Here is a 21,678-nt window from a genome sequence, read left to right on the forward strand (position 1 = left end):
TATTAGAACTCATTATCTAGCTGAAGTGCACACATTGTAACATTTTACATTTCCGTCCCATGATGGCATTGTCGGCAAAATTGATGTGAATCAAACAACTTCCTTGTAGTGATTGGAATAATGAAGTTCCAATTGTGTCTAGCTCTGAAATTATCTGAAATCAATTCCGGACAGTAGGTGCGGAATCGGCTCCGGAATTGGCCTAGGCATCGGAATCAGAGTCAGCTCGGGAATCGGAATCGGCTCCTGAACTGGTTCAAGATTCGGCTCCGGACTCGGAATGGGTTTCGGCATCTCCATAAGAATAGGCGTTTGAGTCCAATGATCTTACGTATTGATGGCCGCAAAGAATCCAAATTTACTTGTAAACGATCAATTATCATGGAGATTCGGACTGATTTCACTGTGGAACCTCTTTATTACAATTCAAGAACTGAATGTCATTCCAGAATCAATTCAAGTTTTGGGGTTAGTTCTGAATTCGTTTCCGGAGAAAATTGCGATTCCTTGGTCGATTCTGATTCTAAAGCCAATTCTGATTCCGGAGACAGTACTGTATTTCGAAATCGGCTTCGAAATCGGCACCAATATCGGCTCCGGAATCGGAATCGGGTAGGTCCGATTCCGAGCTCCTATCACTACTTCCTTGGTGATCAGCTTCTCGGAAATGCAAGCATGCAATGAAAAGGTTATTCATATTTCGGTTTGGATCGGTGGAATCGTCAATCGATTTGTAGCCAACTAGCAAGATCGTTCAATCGCAAGATCTTAGTTATAAAAATTAAATCATTTTTGTGACAAGAAATATAAATGTTTATTTTAAAAGTTAAATATTTAGACATTAACGTCCTTTTTGATCGAGCAAAACAAACAAATATTAATAAAAACGGATTTAAAGTAGTCTATTTGAATTCATCTACAAACGTCTGACGCTTGATGAACGTGGGCGCATCAGACGTTAGGTTGACAATAGGTGTTTTGATTTTTTCTCAATAAAAATTAAATGTTGATTGTTTAGACACCAGAAATAATTTAAAGGACCAAAAAACCAATAACTTGAAATAATTTCTCTATTTACGTAAAAAATAATCTTTTTTCTTCAAGATCGCACTTGAAACGTCAAAACCGTCAAACGCCTGGCGTCTGTGTGAGCAAAACGTCAAAACGGGTACGCATGAGCCGACCCGGCCCAGTCTGCCACGGACGGTGGTGGTCCATGAAAAAACGCCTAATCGTGTGTGCGTGTGTGACGATTTCGATTTGCCAGGAACCCTACTCCGCCTTCGTTTCGGTTTTTAATTTAGTTTCGCGAGCGTTTTTCACTTAAAAAATGCTGCCCTCGGTATAGCAATGGTAGGTGATGTCCCGTAGTCGTGCGAGTGTGTTGGGACAAGGGCTGTGACGAAGCACAATTAAGCCCGTGCTCTCTGTTGCCTGTGTTGCGGGAGTTCCGGGATGTGATTTTTCTGGCGTGGCGGCGATAAAGAGACCCGAGTCGAGTTTCTTTCCTTCCTGCTGGGCCGTATATGTGTGTGTGGGTTTACCGTGGTGACGGTGGTTGGGTGCGTACGTGCAAAAATGTCTACTCGGATCCTTGAAATCCGTTTTTGGCCGAAGGCAATATGTGTGCGAATGAATACTGCTGTGATCGGGCACGGGAAGCCGAAGGAAGGCTTGCTGCCCGGGGTGAGGGGTAGCGTCTCTCAAGTGGCTTCCCGTCCGGCGTCTTCGTCCTCGTCGTCTACCGTCCGGGTGCATCGAAAGCGATGACGAGGGTCTACTTTTCTGTGTGAGTGTGTTTATCAGGCGTGTGTAGAGCTGTACGATATGGAACGGGGAAGGTTTCATAATTCAGAGAAAGTGAAGTTCGTTTTTTACGTGCAGGTGCGAGCAGTTTTATTTGAGAAAATTCAGGTGGCAGTGGCCGAGAAAGGAAGTAGCGCCGCCCTTCGCCCCCAGCGTACATCGTCATCGTGTGCTGGTGTCATCGAACTTCCGATGGCTCCCTGTGTGTGAAGCCGTGGTGCAGCCCGTTTTTCCTCACAGCAACCGGTTCGCGTTGCGTTTCCACCCCACACACGGCTATCGGTCTGTGGTTGCCATGCAAAAAGTGCTTGGAATGGAATCGATGTTGGTTCTGTTTGGTGAAAATATGTGCATAATGGTTCTCCCCCTTTTAAGAGGAGATAAAATTTAGAGTTGTGTGAATAAGTAGAAAAAAAAATCATCACAAAGAAAGTGGTGGTGGTGCATTTTAGCTTGCTGTACTCCACAGAGTGCTAAGGCAAGCATCTATCCCGTGTGGGTACGCGGTGCGAGTGACGCTATGGAAATGTGTATGTCGTGTGTGTTAGTGTGTGTGTGTGTGTGAGGAGAAAATTATTTCTTCTCCTTATCGTGTGAAGTGCTTCTTCTACATGTCCCGTTCTCTCTTTCTGCAACGCCTCCACCTCAACGCTGTGGTGCATCGTCATTCTGCTGGGTGGAAAGGGGTAGGGCGGGTTTTACGCAGGCGATCGTCGTTACGCGAAGGAGGAGAATCGATTGATTTCCGGACACGGTAGAGAAGCCCGTTCGCGTTGGCTTGCGCTCGATATCAGGCAACCAGGAGGACACTGGCGAAAGGAACGCGGTCTTTTGATTGGCATTGAAAATCGTTCGCTTGTTTGAACGAAGCAAACGTCAGCGAGCCGTTTTAACGAATCGCTTTAACGAAACGCTGTTCGGGTCGAGCGAAAAACGATCGGCGAAAAGGGTTCGACGCTTGTGTCGGTGCAATGAAAAGTTACCGGAGTCGAAATTTTATTTCTGTGTTTAAACAATCTCAAAATCAAAATATTTTTTTTTATCTATTTTTTTGCTTTCTTTGCAATAAGTTCCTCTTCTATTTGGCTTCTATTTTACTTGCTACGGGAAAACGGTCCATTATAGGCTTGAACCCATGACGGGCATGTTATTGAGTCGTTCGAGTTGACGACTGAAACACGGGACTGCCCCTTGCAATAATTTTTTTTTGATAAATTGCAAAGCTTTTGATAGGAGACGCTTAATGTATAATATGTAGAGCAATTAAGCAATTATACTACTTACAAGGAAAAAATTGGAATGAGACTGGTTTTGTTATTATCATTTAGGAGCTCAGATTATTTAACTGTTCGATGGTTTTTCGCCTTCAATGAAAGTAAAGTAGCTTATTTTTATCTGGAAGGATATTACTCGTTGAAGAGAACGTAGAATATTTTCTTCTTTAAATTACATTATGGGTAATGGACTTGTTTCTATTGATTGGCTTAGTTTGTATTGTTGATAAAAACAGTTGTGTCATATGAGGATTAATTTCGTCCATTAAATTATTGTTTAGTTGCTTTGTTATGGTTCAGCGTTGTTAAAAGGGGCTCAAGTCTAGAAAAATATATTGTTATTTTAAACTTTATAGTTCTTCTGGTTGACCGAATTCAGTTCGCATAAAAAATGCAACTTTAATGTTTTTTGTTTTGACTACGTTAAAACGTTTAAAATTGTGACTTTCATTAACACAGGAAACATTGTGGTGTTTTGTGAATTAGCTCTATAATGTGTTTAATAGTTACCGAGTGTATTATTTATCAGCCCATATCATTCTCTACCCTCCAGGCCATCGCAAGAAAAGAGTGAAACCAAACAAAAACAAATCAAACCCCCAGCTCCGCAAAGGAGGCAGAAAAACCCTGCACATGCCCCCTGTTCAAGCAGTGCGCGCGTGTGTGTTACGTCAAACGGTTGGTGCCGCAGGCGAAGGAAGATGAATGTGTTGTTGGTGGCGGAACGAAGAAGAACGCATCGAGTGTTTATTTTCCGTTCCCTGCCGTGCGGCGTGACTGTCGCTGCCCGTGACTCCGTGTGTGGTGTGGTAGCTAATTTGCCCCAGCAGATCGGTCGCATCCGTAGCACCTTTCCGTCGGTGCGCCGAAAGCAGCGTGCCCTGCTGTTGTCCGACCAGCACAAAAGAGCGCGCAATTGAACGAACGAGCGAAATCGAAAACCCCAGCAACAGCGGCCCGCGTCCGTGTGTTTGTGTGTATATTTGTGTGTGAGTTTGCGTGTGTGCACGCGCGTTCGTGCTTAACGAAACCATCGCACTGCCCCCACCGAAGTGTCAGAGCGGTGCGCCGCCGTGGTCGCTTGACGAAAACGTCAAACCCATATTCATCCATCTTTACTTAACGAAGTTGTGCAGTTGCGTCCGACTAAAAATGGGCAGTGGGTTCGCGACGGAAGAAAATGGCGTCTGCCAACTTTTTGGAGGAAGCTCTTAAATCAGACGTCGACGAGTCCGCGGTGAATGCGATTGTCGGTACGCTGGAAAACCAGCTGGACGTGAACACGAACCAAGCGCCAGCGGCAGGAGTGCAACAAGTCGACGGTGGGAAACGCACCGAAACGACGGCCGTCCTGTCTAATGGGGGCACGGCGACTGGTGCCAGCAGCAATCGCAGTAGCAGTGCTTCACCACCAGCAGCAGCAGCAGCAGTGTCGAAGAAGCACGTCGTCGTCGGCGGCGGCGGTGGCCTCATTACGAATGGTGAAATAGTGTCGAATAATAGTGCGAACCACGGTGGCAGTGCTATCATTAACAACAATACGATTACGACCAACAACAACAACCTTGGCAAGACGTTCGTGGTGAACGCGAGTGTGCACAGCTCGATAACGTCCTCGACGACGACGACGGGCACAGTGATCGGCGGTAGTGGTGGTAGTGGTGGTGTCAAAACGGTTGTTGGCGGCAGCGCTAATAACCATAATAGCGTTGGTAGTGTGAGTGTATCGTTATCGAACAGCAATAATAATAATAGCGGTGGTGCTCAGCAGCAACATCAGCAGCAGCAGCAGCAGCAGCAGCATCAGCTGCAACGTAACGCGCACCCAGCAACGGTGGTTGCCACGGGGGGTACAACCGGCGGCGGAGGCGGCGGAACCGTCAACATCATCAGCCAGCAGATCGTGGTGCCTGCGCGCAGCGGTAGCGGCACTACCGTCGTTGGCGGTCAGCAGCACCACCAGCATCCTCCTCCTCCGCCGTTCAACGTCCCACCGCAGCAGCCGACGAACGTCAGCAGCAGCGGGAACATCGTACTGAGCAGCAACGCGCACCACCACCACATCGTAACGTCGTCGAATATGCCAAAGAATGAACCAGTGAAGCTGGTTTATCCTGCCGGCGGTCCACAGGCGGTGCTCAACATGAACAACAACCGGGTCACGCTGACCCCGTCCTCGCTGCCGAACGGGGGCACGCTCACCATGTCCCAGCAGCCGCAGCTGATCCAGACGAGCGTTGGCGGCGCGAAAACGCTGACCGGCGCCACGATCCAGCAGCACCAGCAGCAGCAGCAGGCGACGGTCGTGAACCAGGCCGGCCAGCAGCAGCAGCAGCAGCAACAACCGGGGCAGCAACCGGGCCAGCAGACGATCATCATCAAGAACGCGTCCGGCGGCAACACGGTCATGAATGCCGGGGCGCCCGGCATCGTGACGGTTTCGAAACCGATGAACAATCAGGTAGAGGAAGAAAGGGCCACAGGAGGCATTGACTTCTTTTATTATAGTTTTTTTTCTGCTGCGTGGGTGTGTGCTTTAACATTCGAACTCTTTTTTTCCTTTCTTTGCCTCTCGCAAGAGTTAAAAACGCGTCGTGTTGTTGCGCCCTTTTTCTATGAACTGTTGTCGTGAAGATCTGAAATCTGTCCTTTTTGTTATTACTAACAAACAACACACACACATACACACGTGATGGTGTTTTTGCGCGCTGTTTTCTAACCCATTCTAATGTGTGTGACTTACCTTCGTCGTGATTCGTCGGGATTTTATGTGTAATTAATTCGTTTGCCGGCTCTGGACCGGCTTTTTTCCCACCGGCTGTGTGACTAAGGCAGTGCCTTTCACCTGTCAAGTCTCTAGTTGGGGTGGGTTTATTGAGAGCAAAATCCCATCTGGTAGGGGGGTGAAATTGGACTGCCGGTGTCAGTGACTGACGACCAATTGGAAAGGATGTAAACATTACTACCACATTGGCACACACAGGTTTTGCAATGAGAGAGCAGGCGCGCGCCTACCACTACATCGGCACTGGATGATGGTGGCTCCTGGTGCAGTGATCGGAAATTCCGACACAATCTAATATAGGGGCTGATAGGCGCGGCAGGATACGCGTACAACTTTCTTCGGTAGGTGGGTGCGTGCGTGAGATGATCGGAGAAAGTCCGCAAACAACACATACACGCGTGTGCGGGATTGCGTGGAATGGTTTCGAATTTGATTTGGGTGGAAGGCAAAACGTGCTACTTATCCATGGGACTTCGTTTTTTTATTGTGAAGATTTGTAATTATGAGCTGAATAATTGACAGTTTTTTTTTATTATTATGTAAACATGTTCTAGAAGTTTTCTTGTAATGTTTGGTCCTGCAATCAATTCGACGGTTGCTAACACGTTTTCTGTGCGCCACAAAATCCGCCTTTTGCGTTTCTCGGTTGTGTTGGCTCGCCCTGCCCGGCTTGTGTTAAACTGCTGGATGGCAGCCGCCGACTTTCACTTCCGTCAGCGTAATTGTAAACCCACACGTGTTCGTATGGATGCGCGTACACAGGTGGTGTGTTGTATTATTAATGCGAGCAGTAAATACTATGCTGCTTAAATGATTTTTTAAAACTAATTTTATGCTTTTCATTTAAGGAAATTTTCCCGTTTTGATATAAAGCATTGAATCGCGCTTATCCAAGTAGCAGCAGCTGCATAAATCCCTCCAAGCTAACTTGCGGCCGAGACCTATAATGGAATGAACTGTGAGCGTATGTTGGTGTGTGTGTGCGCGCTCAAATACCACTTCAAACACTTGTCGAACTTGAAAAGTCATCGACGGCAAGGAAATCCCGCGTTTTTCACGCAACCACACACACCAACAGCTAGTCAGTCACTCCACCAACCGCCCGTCCCCCCCCTCGAAGGGTACATAAAACGCATGTGACGTTTGCGGGCGTGTGTTTCTGCTGCGCTCTCTCGTTCTCTCGCAACATAAACCGCGCACTCTCGCTCAGTAGCAGTATGCTGTTGAGGGCCGTCTGTGCAAGGGCCTTTTTCTCGCGTTTCGTGTGTCTCCGGCGATAGCAGCGGGCAGCAGCATCCGAGACGCGCGTAATTGCCATGGCTGGCGGTTTTTATTATTGACGTCCCCGCGCAGCAGAGCAGCAAAGGAAGGATAACGAAAAGAAAACAAAACATCAACTAACATCCCGATGGTGGTGGTGTGTGCTCATCATCATGAGCGATCTGCTGCTGCCGGTTATTTGCCGCCGCCACCTCCACCCCGTCAGCGCCATTTCCTACTTACACGCTCTCGATTTGTGTATGTTTTGATGATTTGGTGCTTTTGTGTTGGTTTTGACAGCAAATCCAGCTGATTTTGGAATCGTGTGTGATTTGTTACCATGTCACTCGCCTCGGTCGGAGGCGTTTAGTTAGTTGCTGGAGGAGAACGGAAACCAGACCGCGATTGTCAAACGCCAAACGCACCTGGAATTAGCTCTTATACCAGCTTTTGTTGTCTGTCCAAACATTGGCATGTACACTCACACACACACGCGTGTGCGTACGAGAATAAGCGAGAGACTTTGGGCGGACGAGAATCCGAAGGAAGCCGGTTGCCGGATTCGCATTCACCGTGTCATTGACCTTCATTCTTGACGGTTACTTTGTCTGTGCGTGTGCGTGTGCTCGCGACTTGTTGCCGGTTTTTGTAGCTTGGAAACTATGCGGAGAAGAGCGATCATATGCGAACGGGGCAGTGGAAGGGGGAGGGTGGTCGAGATTTTTATGATGCAAAGGAAGCACGCATCAAACGGAATTTTGGGCCGTTTTTTAATGTGAAGAAAAGAATATGTAAAATATTTGGGATATGTTGCTAACAAAAAGGCGTTGTGTTGCTATTGTTGCGTTTTGCTTGCGCGCTAAACATTGTACTAATTATCACAGCGACAAGGGACAGCGACCAGTAGCGCCGAATTCCTCTCGTAGGTTCTGATCTCAGATTTATCATTCGTCAAGGATAGGGGAGCTAAGAATACGAAGCGCAATTCCTTCTTTTTCTTTCTACGTTTTTAAAATCCACATTCTAATGTTACTAACGCAAAACTTTTCTCGTGTCCGACCTTTTCCTTCACCCCATTATATCCGTAGGCAACACCAAACATAGTCGGTTTACCCGGTGGTGTACAAATTGTAAATGTTAGACCCGGCGCACAACCCACACAAGCACAGCAGAAAACTGTTGCCGCTGTATCACCTAGAGTTGTCATTGGTAGTCAGCCAATAGTTAGTACTAGACCACCAAACGCAAGCGCTGTAAGAATCAAAACAATTTTCTTTCACCCATTTACTTATCTAGTTCGTTGATGTCGTTGTTGTTGTTTAGCTTTTTCTTTTATCCGTTTTATTTTGAGGGTTTCTTTTGCCTGGTTTTTTTCTACACTTTTGAAACAAAAAAGTCCACAAAAGATTCGTCGTAAACAATGCACAGTTTTTTTTCTTTTCTTTTTTTGCACTTTTGTGATCTTGTTAGCTGTTTGTTGAGGAGCGCTTTTTTGTTGTTGCAATACTACGTTTGGCTTTCTTGTAAGGGTGCGACGATTTACTCTGTGCTGTTTCGATGATGTACACTTTCATAATTTATGATATGCCGCTTATAGTGTTTGTACGTGTGTTTGTGTGTCCACACACACGCACGCACGCATATGCTTTCTATTTGTTTTATGTGACCATTATGTGCCATCTTCTTGTCCTTTTTTGTGTTGCTTTTGTATATGTTTTATTAACAAGTTCGCTGTTGTACGCTAAATGACCGCTTCTAGCTATAACAACTACGCTATTCTGTGAGACAATTGGTAGAGATTATGTTTTGCTTTCAATTTACCTCAATTTTAAATTTTACTGGAACAATACAATTTCCTGTTGCTACTTTTGTATTGCTTTCTTAGTATAAAGTAAAATGCACTTACAATTAACTGCTTTCTTGTTTTTTTTTTAACTTAAACTGAAATCAAACGATACGCTTTGGAATGTCCCTTTTAATCGTTTTAATGAAATCTTCAAGGAATGCTTCTAATATTAAGTTCTACAACACAGAAAGTAGAAACATATGATACATTACCCTTGTGTTCGTTTTACATTTCGTGTTATGCGTTCATATGTTTGTGGGTTATACTTAGAATCGCAGAGCGCACAAGCCACCGAAACAATCTTTACTAATACTTTCTTTCTTCATTCTCGTTTATGCACCCGTGATCATCGCCGTAACAACGTGTTCCTCCTGGCCCTTCGAACAAAAAAAAAAAAACCACTCGGACGAAACCTGGAATGCAAAAACGCAGATCACTTTAAGTGCCCTTCAAGGACAGCCGGGTTCGACGCTGCTGCTGAAGAATGAGCAGGGCCAGTTTCAGCTGCTCCGGATCGGACCGGCCCCCGCCGGTACCCAAATAACGCCCGCCGGTCTGACGGGGTCGTCCGCGAATCAGACGATACGGTTGCAAACTGTACCAGCTGTAAGTAGGTTTACCGGTCCTCCATTAGCCCTCCGCAAGACCATTGTCACCAGTGCGCAACAGGTGAAACAGAAGCAAAATGTAATTACCAAATCCAAACCGAATTTGCTTGTTGACCACACACTACTACTACTACTACTACTACTTCTACTACGTTTTTTCCCCCTTTCGTTTACCGTTTACCGGAAAACTATCTCTTGCTCTGGTTGAGTTTTCGTTGATCGTATTGTGTTGTGTACTAGTTTCTTCTGTTAGTTTTGTTTAGTATTATTTCACCCTCCCTTTCGGACGACGCAAGACAACGAATGCGTGTTCTGTGTTGTTCGCGTGATGTGGAGCGTGTTTTTACCGTTGAGTTTGAACATGTTTAAGAGACAGATTGATTTGATTGTTTGGCAACAAATTTCGAGTGTTTCGTTTACATGAAGCTTTGTTTCAGTTTGATCCTCTGTTACAACAAGTGGTTTAATTTTCCGTGTTAGCAAGAAGAAACTTCATTTAACTTCTTAATTTAAAACGAAGCGCATGCTTAAAATTTATTTACTGATTTTCTCAAGAAACGGTCCGGAAACGTTTAAAATAATTATTGATAAAAGGTGTGAGCTACGAACAAATTGGTAAGATCTGTACCGACATCATATGAAATTGGTTCAATCAAAATTTAATCTCTCCACGGCGGCTCCTCAGTCTAAAGTGGTGTAGCTCGTTCCTCGCGTTATAATTTAAGGCGACGAATTCGTCAACTACAGCATCTTCGCCCTGCTTCTTTTGGTTTTTTTTTGCACATTCTGTTTATTAGAGCTACAATTGCATGCATTTTTTGTTGTTGTTGTAACGCCTTTTCCTGCAACAAGCGCGTGTCAGTGTGTATGTGAGCGCTCGCGCGCGCTGATTGTTACGGTGTACAAAAATGGAATCAAAACATTGAACAAATTTCGCTTTTTATAGACATTAATTGTTATTTATTACAAGCAACATTGTGCTGTGAACGGGTTTGCTTGTGTTTGGTTTACGGTTTGCGATTATGTTTTGCAGCAAAACAGGGCAAGAACTTGACAAAGAAAACCTCTGTGCTATTTCTCTTCTGTTTCGCTAATGCAACCACCGAATTGGCCAATCGCGATCCCTGCTCTGGATGATATCAATTTTGAATGTTTATCATTTGTTTATCTATGAATAGGCTCGTGTCTTAGCAGGCAGAGTTATGAATTGGCGCTAAGACGGTAGTGTTTCTTTATTTGTTTTATTTTTTTAAATCGTCCAACGAATGATTGCATCTAGAATCAGCTATTGCTAGCTCAGTGTTTCCCATTTTGAAAGCATCATAAAGAGTTATGCAAACGGATGTGTATATTTTTGCTAAATGTTCGTTTGCCCGTTCGTTCTTACCATTAAACCGCATACTAATACTTACTTCCACTCGTCCGCTTTTAGACACATTCATCCGGTTCCGGTGCAATAATAGTAAGCTCTCAGTCGATAACGACGACCCCGGCCAGCTACATCTCGACCCAGCCGACGCCGGTCGCATCGGTTGCGCCGGTACCGGCCCTGGCCGCGCAGCAAAATATCACGATCACTCACTCGCCGTCCCAAGTGGGAGGGCAACCGACCGTGCTGGCGGCACAGCAGCAGCAGCAGCAGCAACAGACGACGACGGTCGTCGCAACACCTCATTCCGTGGGCCAACAACAGTCGCAGCAGCAGCAGCAGACGGTGGTGGTCACTACCACGCCCGGCACGACGCCGGCCCAGCAGCGAAACTCCTTAGATAATACCAAAGAAAAGTGTAGCAAATTTTTGACGAACCTGATCGAACTCTCCAAGCGGGAACCGGCCAAGGTGGAGCAGAATGTGCGAACGCTGATACAGGAGTTGGTGGACGCGAACGTCGATCCGGCGGAGTTTTGCGAGCGACTCGAGCGTCTACTGAATGCGAGTCCGCAGCCCTGCTTGATTGGATTTTTAAAGGTAACAAAAAGGCGGAGCCAGTGCTGCAAAATGTCATTTTCAATGTCATAAAAAAATCTGACTGAAACAATATCCATGATAGGGTCACGTACTCAATTGTGATAATCAGAGGTGATAATCAAAATGATTGGTGTGATCATTGCATGATTCGTGACATTTTTGCGACCAACGCTTGGTCAGTCACTATGTCATGACTTTTTGTTTACTGTGATCAATTCTGCAAAATGTCACTATGTCATGACAAATTCTAGTTGAAACAAAATAATGTCAGCGTCACGAGCTCAACTGTGGTGATCAGAGATGAGACTCTAACAGTAGTTGCGACCACATGCTGGGAGACATTGTGTGCAACTAACTCTTGGTATTCCAAGAATATCGTGATTATCACTGACAGTAAATGTTGTGACCAAGTGAGTGATCAAGAATTGGGTGCCAAACAAAATGTCATCAAGCGTGTGATTGGTGCACCAACTGTTTGAGTTTTACCTCTGATCATCTTAGTTGTGTACGTGAGCTGATTTGATGTTGGTTTCAGTTATGAGTGCTGGTGACTAAACGGTGGCATTTGACAGCACTATTTACAGCCAGAAAAAAAAATCATGATTATTAAGATCAGCTTGTCAGTCAGAGTAAAGGGGTTTGACTCAAACACACTTACGTCGCATTCGGCATGTCATGACTCACTTTCATTGAGTATCGCCAATGAACATCAAGCTACCACGGATATGTTCATTGTTTTCGTTGGTGAATGATGATGCTCATGACATTTTGCAGCACTGGGCGGACCATATAAGCACGCCGATTATACAGAGAGAGATGGAGAGTGATGGCTAATACCTAATGTTTTTGTTGTATACCCAACCCAACAGAAAAGCTTACCACTGCTAAGGCAATCGCTAGTGACTAAAGAGATAACGATCGAAGGTATCAACCCGCCCTCAACCGCTGTAGCATTCGGCACTACCGCCTTATCCCAAATTCCTGTAAGTAGTACACAATCGAATGGGGTGAATGTTTGTCCGTCGTACACAGTCGTTCAGCAGTCGAACTAATTACTTCTCCCGCTTTTAGGCCCAAATACGCCCGGTCGCACCGACGATCGTGTCGCAGAACAGCATGGTCGGCCAGACGCAAATCCGCATGCTAACCTCTCAGTCCGGCGTGACGACGGTGCCACGCATCGGGCAGACCACCATCCGGCCGGCGGCACCCGTGCGAATACAGACGCCGCTGCAGCAGCAGCAACAGCAGGCCGGCGGCACAACGACCACGATCGTGGGACCACGCTCCATCACTGCCCAGCAGATCCGACCGAACGCGACCACGATCGGCCACACGACGATCGTGCAGACGGCGGGCGGCCAGCAGCTGCCACAAACCATCTCAACCACACCCCCTGCATTGCTACCGGTGAGTGGGAGTGCTCCGTACATTTCCTCCGCTCAGCAGGTACTTGGAGAAATTTAGTAATATTTGTGTTCGCTCTGTGGCCGTGTTGTTTGTGGCATCGATGGCTATTTGAGTTCCTTTTGGTTTTCCTTTATAAAACTTTGTTATGTTTGGTAAATTGCAATTTCCTTCTTTCTCCTTCTTTTCTTCTTTTCTATACTTACTTGCAAAACACTGTTTCTTTTGTGGTACACTTTTGCTGCACCAACCTTTCCTGTATCTATGTTTTTTTCTTCTAAACTTACGAACTTACTACTGCTAACGCCCTTTTCCTAACCACCAGATTAATCAACTTATTAGCACACCCTCTGCCCCTCTGTATGTTGCTTCCGGTTAATTTCCTTATTGTAGGTAGTATGACCCCTTTCCTCCTACTGATTCTACTTTTTCTGTTTGTTAGCTATATCCATTCTTTCGATCCGTAACCTTCCAAAAGCGCTACAATTTGTAAACCTCTTTCGCTAACACTTAGTACCGTGTACTTCTAGTATTTCGCTCTACTTATCAGTGTTTGTGTGTTTGGTAGATGCACGTTTGATTAGCCCTATCGTAGTTTACAATGCTAACGTAATGCTTTAAAAGATTTTATGGTTTTTATATTGTTCCATAAGAACGATCCATATCCCTTTAAAAAGCTTTGCACTAAAACATTAAGCTGTAATGTTATGTAATCTGTTTGTTTAGGGTTTGGGTACAGAGAATGTATAATTTATAATCAAAATCAGCACCCCTCATGCTGAATTGTCGCTCCAAAACAAACAGATTACATGCACGAGAATGAGAATTTGTTGCTGTTGCCGATCGAAGTATTTGCCCGGAAAAACACCAGTACGAACAAGCGACGAACCTTGTACGGAGATCATAGTTTGAATATTCATTTATATTAGGAAATGACGAAAAGGTCACAAAATTTAAAAGCTCCTTCGTGAAGTTAAATCAATTTAAAAGTTAACTCCCCTCTCCATAGTGCAATGTTTTTGGCGTGTTTATGCATCACCCCTCTCGGCTATACAGTTAGAGTTTTTGCTTTGAGCCCCTTTAACGTTTCCCGTTTAAAGTTTGGGAAAAGGTTTGGACGACCTTTTACTGTAGTTTTTACTCTGGTTGTTTGCATCATTGTTATTCTTTTCCTTCGCAACTAGTGCCGTAGTGAATGGAAACAAACGTATGCCATGGTTGTTGTTCCTATATCTTACCGATAATTGCTGTTACTTGCTGCTGACCTGCCCTTAACCACTATTATTTCCCATCCATTATACTGCGTCTGACTGGAATGTTGCTGTTTTTTTTACTTCGATTAAACATGTGATTCTAGACGTTTTGTTTAAACGTTGCTTATCGTTATTATTCCCTCCTAGAGAAGGCTACTAGAGATTTATTTTATCATTCCAACACCTGCAAAAGTGACCAATAGAAGAACAGGCGAAATGAAAATCATTATTATTATTATTGTATAGTAATAGTATTGATTTTAAGTTTTTGTCCATTGAAAAATTAGAATGATAAAATATGTTTCTTATGATGCAAAAATAACCCACTATAATCCTGCAGTCGGGTTTGTTTTTTTTTGTTGTTACACGCATAACTACTATATACCTGACTGACTACATCTTCCCTTCTCTTCTCCTATACTCTGGGTGTTGGATTTATGTTCCCTTTACCGAGCTGAAAATAAATGCAGTCGCGCTTGTGCTGTGGTTAATGCCGTGTTTCGTACACGCAGACCATTTTCAGCCAGGTTTTTGTTGTATATCCTCATATCCTTTCCACACTTTAGACTTACCCCTACCTTCTTTCTCTCTCTCTGACCCGCTCATTACTAGATTAATAGTGCCTACATTGTTAAATTAGCAACCGGGAGGACACATTCCGTATCCTCCCTTCTACTCTAATATCGAACCTCTTACCTCTTACTCTTGTTACGCATGCATGACACCTTTTTTTACATAATTAGCTATTCATAGTATTATCGGCTTGCAATCGAATTGTTGTTTTGTTTTCTTTTTTTGTTTGTTTTTAAAGTTTAGTTTTGTTGTTCGTTAAATTTACATGATATATTTTTTTAGTTACTCGATACTAAATTTCTCTCTCTACCCGCTGAACGAAGATGGAATATGTGTTTATATATCTCCAAATAGGTATAAACTGATTTTTCAACGAGAACCTCTCGTATAAATGTATGATGAGTTTCGGGGAAAGGGAAAAGTGAACCATTTTTGTTTAAGGCTAGATATACACTGTGTTTTGTTTGTTTTTAAATTTGGAAAATTGGAAGTATAACCGAAATAATTTAAAGTATTTTGTCTTTTTTTTACTTTATAAAGGGTCCTAATGTCCATGGATTCGAGTCTTTTTAATTGTTTAATTCATGTTCAACCTTCTTAATGTATCTGAATGTTGATCCATTCGTCATTCCTTTAAATTCTTCGCTCATGCCCGTTTCAATGTTTCATCTTCAAGAAGAACAACATACGATAAATGTTCATTTGTATAGTTTTATTTCAATCTTTGTTCTTCAAACTGATTTTAACATAGTGTTAAATGTTATTAAATGTTACCTTTAATTGTTGCAAAGTGAGTAAGAATATTTAATTGGACAAGAATGCTTCAAAAATACTTCGGTCAGTTCAATCGATAAAACTAGTGTGTCTTGCCGCAAACAAAAATCCAAGCTTTTCTCTCTCTCTCTTACCTATTTGTAGCTAGGTTCAGCCATAGAACAATGAAATAACGGTTTTATTCCCTCATCTATTCTCTCTTCTCGCCCACAAATGATGATGATGCTAATGATCGGTGGTGTCCGGCTGCGTCTTTTGGCATGCGTCGCCTTTAAAAAACCACATTGATTCTTCAATTTCTTGGACCTCTGTCCACACACACACACACACACACCACCGCCACCATCCGGTCCAACCTCTTTTGCCTCCCCCCGTCTTCACTTACCATAGATTCGCGCACCATCGGGCACCTCGATTACACGTACTGGGGCGACGTTACAGATACGCACCACTACGCCGGTGTCGCGCACGGTCACGTCCGTCGGCGGCACGACGGTGACGACCGGCGGGCTCGGCAAACAGCTTCTCCAGTCGCAGGTCAATCAGAACCGGGGCCAGACGCCGGTCGCCTCGGTTGCGGCCGTTGCGGCCGCGGCGGCAGCAGCCGCCTCCGGCACGACCGCGACGCAGGTCAAGCAAGTGACAGCAATTACCGGCGGCGGGAACGTGGTGGTCAGTTTGAACCAAGTGCCACCACCGATGCAGCCAGTCTCAGGGAACGCCAGCATCATTGGCGGCACGGCCGTCAGCCTGGTGCCAACGATGCCCGCCCTCACGCTCACCTCGTCGGCGGTCAGTGCCGTCGGGCTGAGCGCCGCCGGCATTGTGTCCTCTTCTTCCGCTTCCTCCTCTTCCTCCTCCTCTTCCTCGGCAGCGACAACGGTGGTGCCGCCCGGTGGCATTTCCGCGACGGTAGTAGTGAACTCCGTCCCGTCAGCCACACCGGCGGCGGCGGTGGCGTCCGCGGCGGCTCCACCCACGGGAACTACTTCGATCGGCACGGCAGCAAGCGGCGTCGGTGGCGCGTCCAGCAGCAGCAGTGCTGCGACCGTCACGACCGTATCGACTAATAAAACTGTTACCGCTAAATCGCAGAACCTCTCGGGGGCGTCCAAGAAGAAGGCTGGCGCGGCGTCGGCCGCGAGCGGCACGGACGCGGAGAGTGCGGCGAGCAAGCGGGCGGGCGCGTCGGCCCAGTCGCAGTTCTACCACCACCACGCGTCCATGTACGGGGACGACGACATCAACGATGTGGCGGCGATGGGCGGCGTCAACCTGGCGGAGGAAACGCAGCGCATCCTCGGGTCGACCGAGTTCGTCGGCACGCAGATCCGGTCGTGCAAGGACGAGGTGTTTCTGCACCTTCCCGCCCTGCAGGCGAGAATACGGGCAATCATAGCGCGGCACGGGCTGGAGGAGCCGAGCAACGAGGTGGCGGTGCTGATATCGCACGCCTGCCAGGAGCGGCTGAAGAACGTCGTGGAGAAGCTGGCCATCATTGCGGAGCACCGGATAGATATTATCAAGGTATCTGGGGGATCAACTTTCACTCCTATCGTGTACACTACTAATGCAACCCGCTTTTCCGCTTCAGGTGGATCCACGGTACGAAGTCACCAAGGACGTGCGGGGACAGATAAAGTTTCTCGAAGAGCTCGACAAGGCGGAGCAAAAGCGGCACGAAGAGCAGGAGCGTGAAATGCTGATGCGGGCCGCGAAATCGCGCTCGAAAACGGAAGATCCGGAGCAGGCCAAGCTGAAGGCGAAGGTAAGAGCAGCGAGCGCCCCCGGCAAGCAGCGAAACCCGAACTCACAAATCGAACGCTTTCTCTCTTTCTCTCTCAATGGAAAATATTGTTTTTCTAGGCGAAAGAAATGCAACGTGCCGAAATGGAAGAGCTCCGGCAGCGAGACGCCAATTTGACCGCCCTGCAAGCCATCGGGCCGCGAAAGAAGCCCAAACTGGAGGAAGGTGCCTCGGCATCCACCACGGTAAGAATGCGTCATAAAAGCATCTATTTTTACACTTTTATAATTAACTGTGCTTGTTTGTTGTTTGTGCGACAATCCAAAAATGCTGCCACACACAGCCCGGAGTGTCCGGAATCGGCACGCTAAGCGGGAAGGCGCCCACCCCGCTGCGGCCGCGCATCAAACGTGTCAACCTGCGTGATATGCTGTTCTATCTGGAGCAGGAGAGGGAAACGGGCAAAAGTCAGATGCTTTACAAAGCCTACCTCAAGTGATCGATCGTGCTGCTGTCGCCGGTGGAGGCTAGGGAACGGATGAGGATGATGATGATGCTGCTGATGGTGCTGTTGATCGAGTTCCTCCAGCGCAGGACCCTACCACACCTGCACACACTTGTTTCCACACCGATGGCGACTTTTGTTACACAAACGTGTCTGAATGTGTGTATTTTAAGGGCAACGGAAGTGTGGCAAGAGCGTGTAAAGCTTCCGAATAGCAGCTGCAAGGAATTGTTGGATTCAAATGGCAAAAATGTAGATTTTTTTCCTGCATCCATCAACAAAATCCCAACGAGAGACGATTGTGGAAAGCGGAGGGTAGACAAAAGGAAGAGCTAGTGTGAGTGAAAGATAGTACACACATATGTGGTTCCGATCGTGAATATCGATCGATCCAAACACCAAGCAGAGCGAAGAGCGAAGGACAGATTCATCTTGCATGTCTACTTGACCTGTCGCGCATCAACCAGCTAGCAGCTAGGAGAAGAGAGGCGGGTTAGGATGCGAACTGATTTTCTATGTTATAAACGATAGATTCCTAACCCTTCCTTGTTTCGCAGGAGAGCGTCTTTAGCCAGTCCAGAGTGTCGTAAGTTCAGCGCGCCAGGGAAAGGATTTTCTAAATAGAAATCCCCTGTCACTTCCGCAAAAGGGAATTAATTTTAGAACAAAATGAAGTTCATAGTTCATTTTACAGTGGCACCTTGTGGTTGCAAAGAGGAAGAGAGAGAGAGCGAGGTAACGTGTTGGAAAGTAAGCTCTATGGTGTGTGGGTGTGTACAGTTGCCAAGACGGCCCTGCAGCAGGAAAAGGGGATGGTCTGTCTCTTCAGACAAAAGCCGATTGCAAACTGCAGCCGGTGGCTAACTGTGGCCGGCTAAACAGTTTCTGATTTAAAACGGTCCAAACCTTTTAGGTTTTGCGCTGTGTATGTGTGTGTGTGGGCGTGTGCGAGCGCGCGTGTACGATTTTGTTGTGATGGTCATATGTCAGCTCGCAGATAATCCGCAGCTTGTGATATGAAACGGGCGTGTGCGTACGTGCGATTGAATGAGTGTAAATACAAAACCAGAATAAGGTCTCTTGGCGCTAACTGGTAATAGAAAAAGGGGGAATAAACTTTAACGAGAAGAAGAAAAAAACAACCAGCGTATGCTAACTGCTAAACACAGTCCTTTTTTAGTTCAATGTGTTCGATGAGAAGATTAGTTTATATGTGTTTGTTGTACATTTTTGCGTAGATTTCGTTTAGAGCGAGAGAAAGTAGCTTTTTTTATCTAATATTTGTTTCCTTCCTATTTCGTCTGCTTTTTTGAGTTGCGGCGTGTTTCTTTCGACAAAGAACAGGTTCAAACCTCAGCCCCTTTTTCTCCCCTTGCGCGAGGAACGGTTGTCCTGCTAATCACGCAACAAAAAATGCAACGGTTAGACTAGTTAAAATGGCGAAAATATATAAGATAAAAACAGATGAAGTTGCCAATATCATACAAAGAAAAAGGATAATTCTCTCCCTGCTCCACGCACGCTCCACGTGGTTTAAAATACGTTGCAAATGGTCTATTGCGTGCGTATGTGTAAATGTTCAGCCGGAAAGAGGGTGATGGACCAGTAATCCAAAAAAAAAAAAGAAAAAAAAAGACGAAAGTGAAACGCCCCGCATACCAGATTAGCAAGAATGAGGAGGAGTAAGAGTTCAATTTGGATGTGTTATCCTCCAAAGTCGCTGTTACGTTATTTTTTGTTTGTTTTGTTTCTTAAATTATAAGTACGACATCCATGCTAAATCCGGCCCTCTCCCCCACCCTTAGGTGAGATAAACACAAAAACTAACGAATGTACGCAACAGCCAAGAGATGAAATCGCGCTCTGGGATAGGTTTATTATTATTTATGTGAATAGGTTTCCAATAGCATACATCTGTTTGTGTGTGTGTGTTTGGGCGATTAAATCTAATTTAATTGTGACATTTCTAAATCAATGCATAGGGAAGGAAGGATGAACTAAAAACAAAAAATCTTTTAAGTGGAAAGAATCGGTGTGACAAAACAGAGAAAACAAAAAAAATCTGGAATCACACACTAAACCCCCCCATGCACGGGAAAAGATGTAGACACAGCGCTCTAGCGAAAGCGTTAAAGGCGTCATATCCCGTTAAGGACGAAATATAGTATAGTAAAAAAAAGAAAAGGAAATCATTAACACCCACGGTCGTACCTTGCGTTCGTTCTCCGTTTTTGTTTTGTTTATATTCATATACATACATACATATATATATTTTAGACTTTTAACGTATGCAATTTAATTGAAAATGATCGATCGATCATGTGCGAGATCGTTGTACACTGGGGGAGCGCAACTTGTGGAGGATGGTGGAGTAGAGTAGATGGGGAAGTTAGTGTATTGTATTGTGCCGCGCACGCCAGAATGCAGAATGGTGAAAAGAGTGAAAAACAAACGAGGAAAACGATCTACGGAACTAAAACAAACTTTCGGTTTAGATGAAAATAAAGTGAAAACACGAAAAGTCGGAAAAGAATAGAAAGTTGAAAACTGAATCGAACGAGTATGCGATTTATTTCAATTGTTCTTTATTGGTGACGAAGTTTGGTGCAGGTAAGTACGCCGAATCTATGAAAACCAATGTTTATGTTTAACGTAAACGGAACGTGTGCAGAAAGACGGTAATTTCAAATGTTGTATTATTCTTCCGTCTGCCAAGCTTATTGAGATTGAAAACAATTCTAGAAGTTTATTTTGTTTTAGAACGTTGTTGCGAAAATTAACTGCTTAAACACGCACAAATTTCTGTGAACAGTTCAGTTAGATCCTGCAAAAACCAAACTCAAAATATCGGCTGTGAATCGACAACTCGCAACACGCGACGTTGGGCGCAGAAACTGATCCAGCTTTATAAACGCACAACGCTTCCAAAAGCATTTGTTTTGATTATAACGCGCGCGCTCTTTCCGCAGTCTCGCTAGCTTCATCGAAACCGATATGAATCCGGGTGAAAAGTACGAACAGGACATTCCAAAACGGCTGCAAAATGATGCCATATTTGCAGAGAAAGTGTCGCTTACCCGTCGCTGTGCGGTTGTGTACGTGGTAACGTCGGATCAGCGCTTGTTCGAGGTGCGGCAGAGAGCGATTCTGTGTCAGGTTCCGCTGACCGTCAGCCGGACCGAGCAGGGACGACAGCATCCGATCGTAAACAACTCCCGGCTTTTCAACGACACCCCGTACGAGATGGAAACATCTCCGGTGTTTGACTGCCACGAATCCCCTCCCAGCACCGTCAACGTTACCCTCTTCCGGGCAAACGATGGAACGAAGCGGAAGCTGTTTATTCTCGTCCAGCTCGATCGTACGCTGGTTGTGGTCGAACGACGCACCACCACCGACGGTTGCGATGACAACGGACAGCTGGTGGTACACTCGCGGTATGAAGACTTTCGGCAACTTTGCTTCGTCGAAAACGTTCACCGTCCCGGAAGCGGCGCGGTTCGGATCGAGCTGGAAGACAGGGATGGTCCGATTGTGACGGATTTCCAAGACACACCGAGCGGTTTTGTTGGTCGTGTTGGTGCTGGCCCGTCGCTGGAGGATAATTTCACCTGCTTCGATGAGGTGCTGAAAATGTTGCGCGACCAAACAACCGAACGGAAGGCACAGCTTGCCACGGCCCAGCTCACTGTATGCGAAGTATTCCACGGGATGAACGAGCGGATGAAGACGGTACCGCCCCTGCTGCGATCGTCCATTGCGGAGGAAAAGGTCCCCCTCGTGCGGTACGGTGAGGTGTGGCAGAAAATCCACAACGATCGGTTGCTGATCGGTGTGCCGGTGTACAACTGTACGTACAGAAGGTAAGTAC

At 45.8% G+C, this 21,678-nt stretch overlaps 2 protein-coding genes across 6 annotated transcripts in view; both read left to right on the forward strand.

Annotated features, from left to right (window-relative positions):
- The first annotated feature begins 1,179 nt into the window (after positions 1–1,179).
- LOC121594044 (transcription initiation factor TFIID subunit 4-like) lies at positions 1,180–20,359 on the forward strand. Of its 5 annotated transcripts, none has more exons than XM_041916912.1 (11): positions 1,180–1,353; positions 3,634–5,541; positions 8,214–8,378; positions 9,404–9,577; positions 11,012–11,548; positions 12,418–12,531; positions 12,620–12,958; positions 15,946–17,082; positions 17,150–17,323; positions 17,422–17,547; positions 17,646–20,359. In XM_041916912.1, exons 2-11 carry the CDS (start codon positions 4,261–4,263, stop codon positions 17,799–17,801), a joined length of 4,203 nt encoding a protein of 1,400 aa, XP_041772846.1. In that variant the 5' UTR covers positions 1,180–1,353; positions 3,634–4,260; the 3' UTR covers positions 17,802–20,359. The 5 variants fall into 5 exon arrangements, with proteins under 5 accessions (XP_041772846.1, XP_041772849.1, XP_041772850.1 ...); XM_041916916.1 differs by having other exon boundaries at positions 1,181–1,353; positions 12,620–12,997; positions 16,651–17,082; XM_041916917.1 differs by having other exon boundaries at positions 1,181–1,353; positions 16,651–17,082.
- Positions 20,360–20,743: 384 nt separating this feature from the next.
- LOC121594045 overlaps positions 20,744–21,678 on the forward strand; it is a 29,501-nt gene continuing 28,566 nt past the window's right edge. Inside the window, exon 1 of the mRNA XM_041916918.1 lies at positions 20,744–21,670. Coding sequence (XP_041772852.1) covers positions 20,802–21,670 — 869 coding nt within the window. The 5' untranslated portion in view covers positions 20,744–20,801. The remainder of the gene's footprint in view (positions 21,671–21,678) is intronic.

The sequence above is a fragment of the Anopheles merus genome, chromosome 2L (genome assembly GCF_017562075.2).
Source record: "Anopheles merus strain MAF chromosome 2L, AmerM5.1, whole genome shotgun sequence".
In the NCBI taxonomy this organism is placed as follows: domain Eukaryota; kingdom Metazoa; phylum Arthropoda; class Insecta; order Diptera; family Culicidae; genus Anopheles; species Anopheles merus.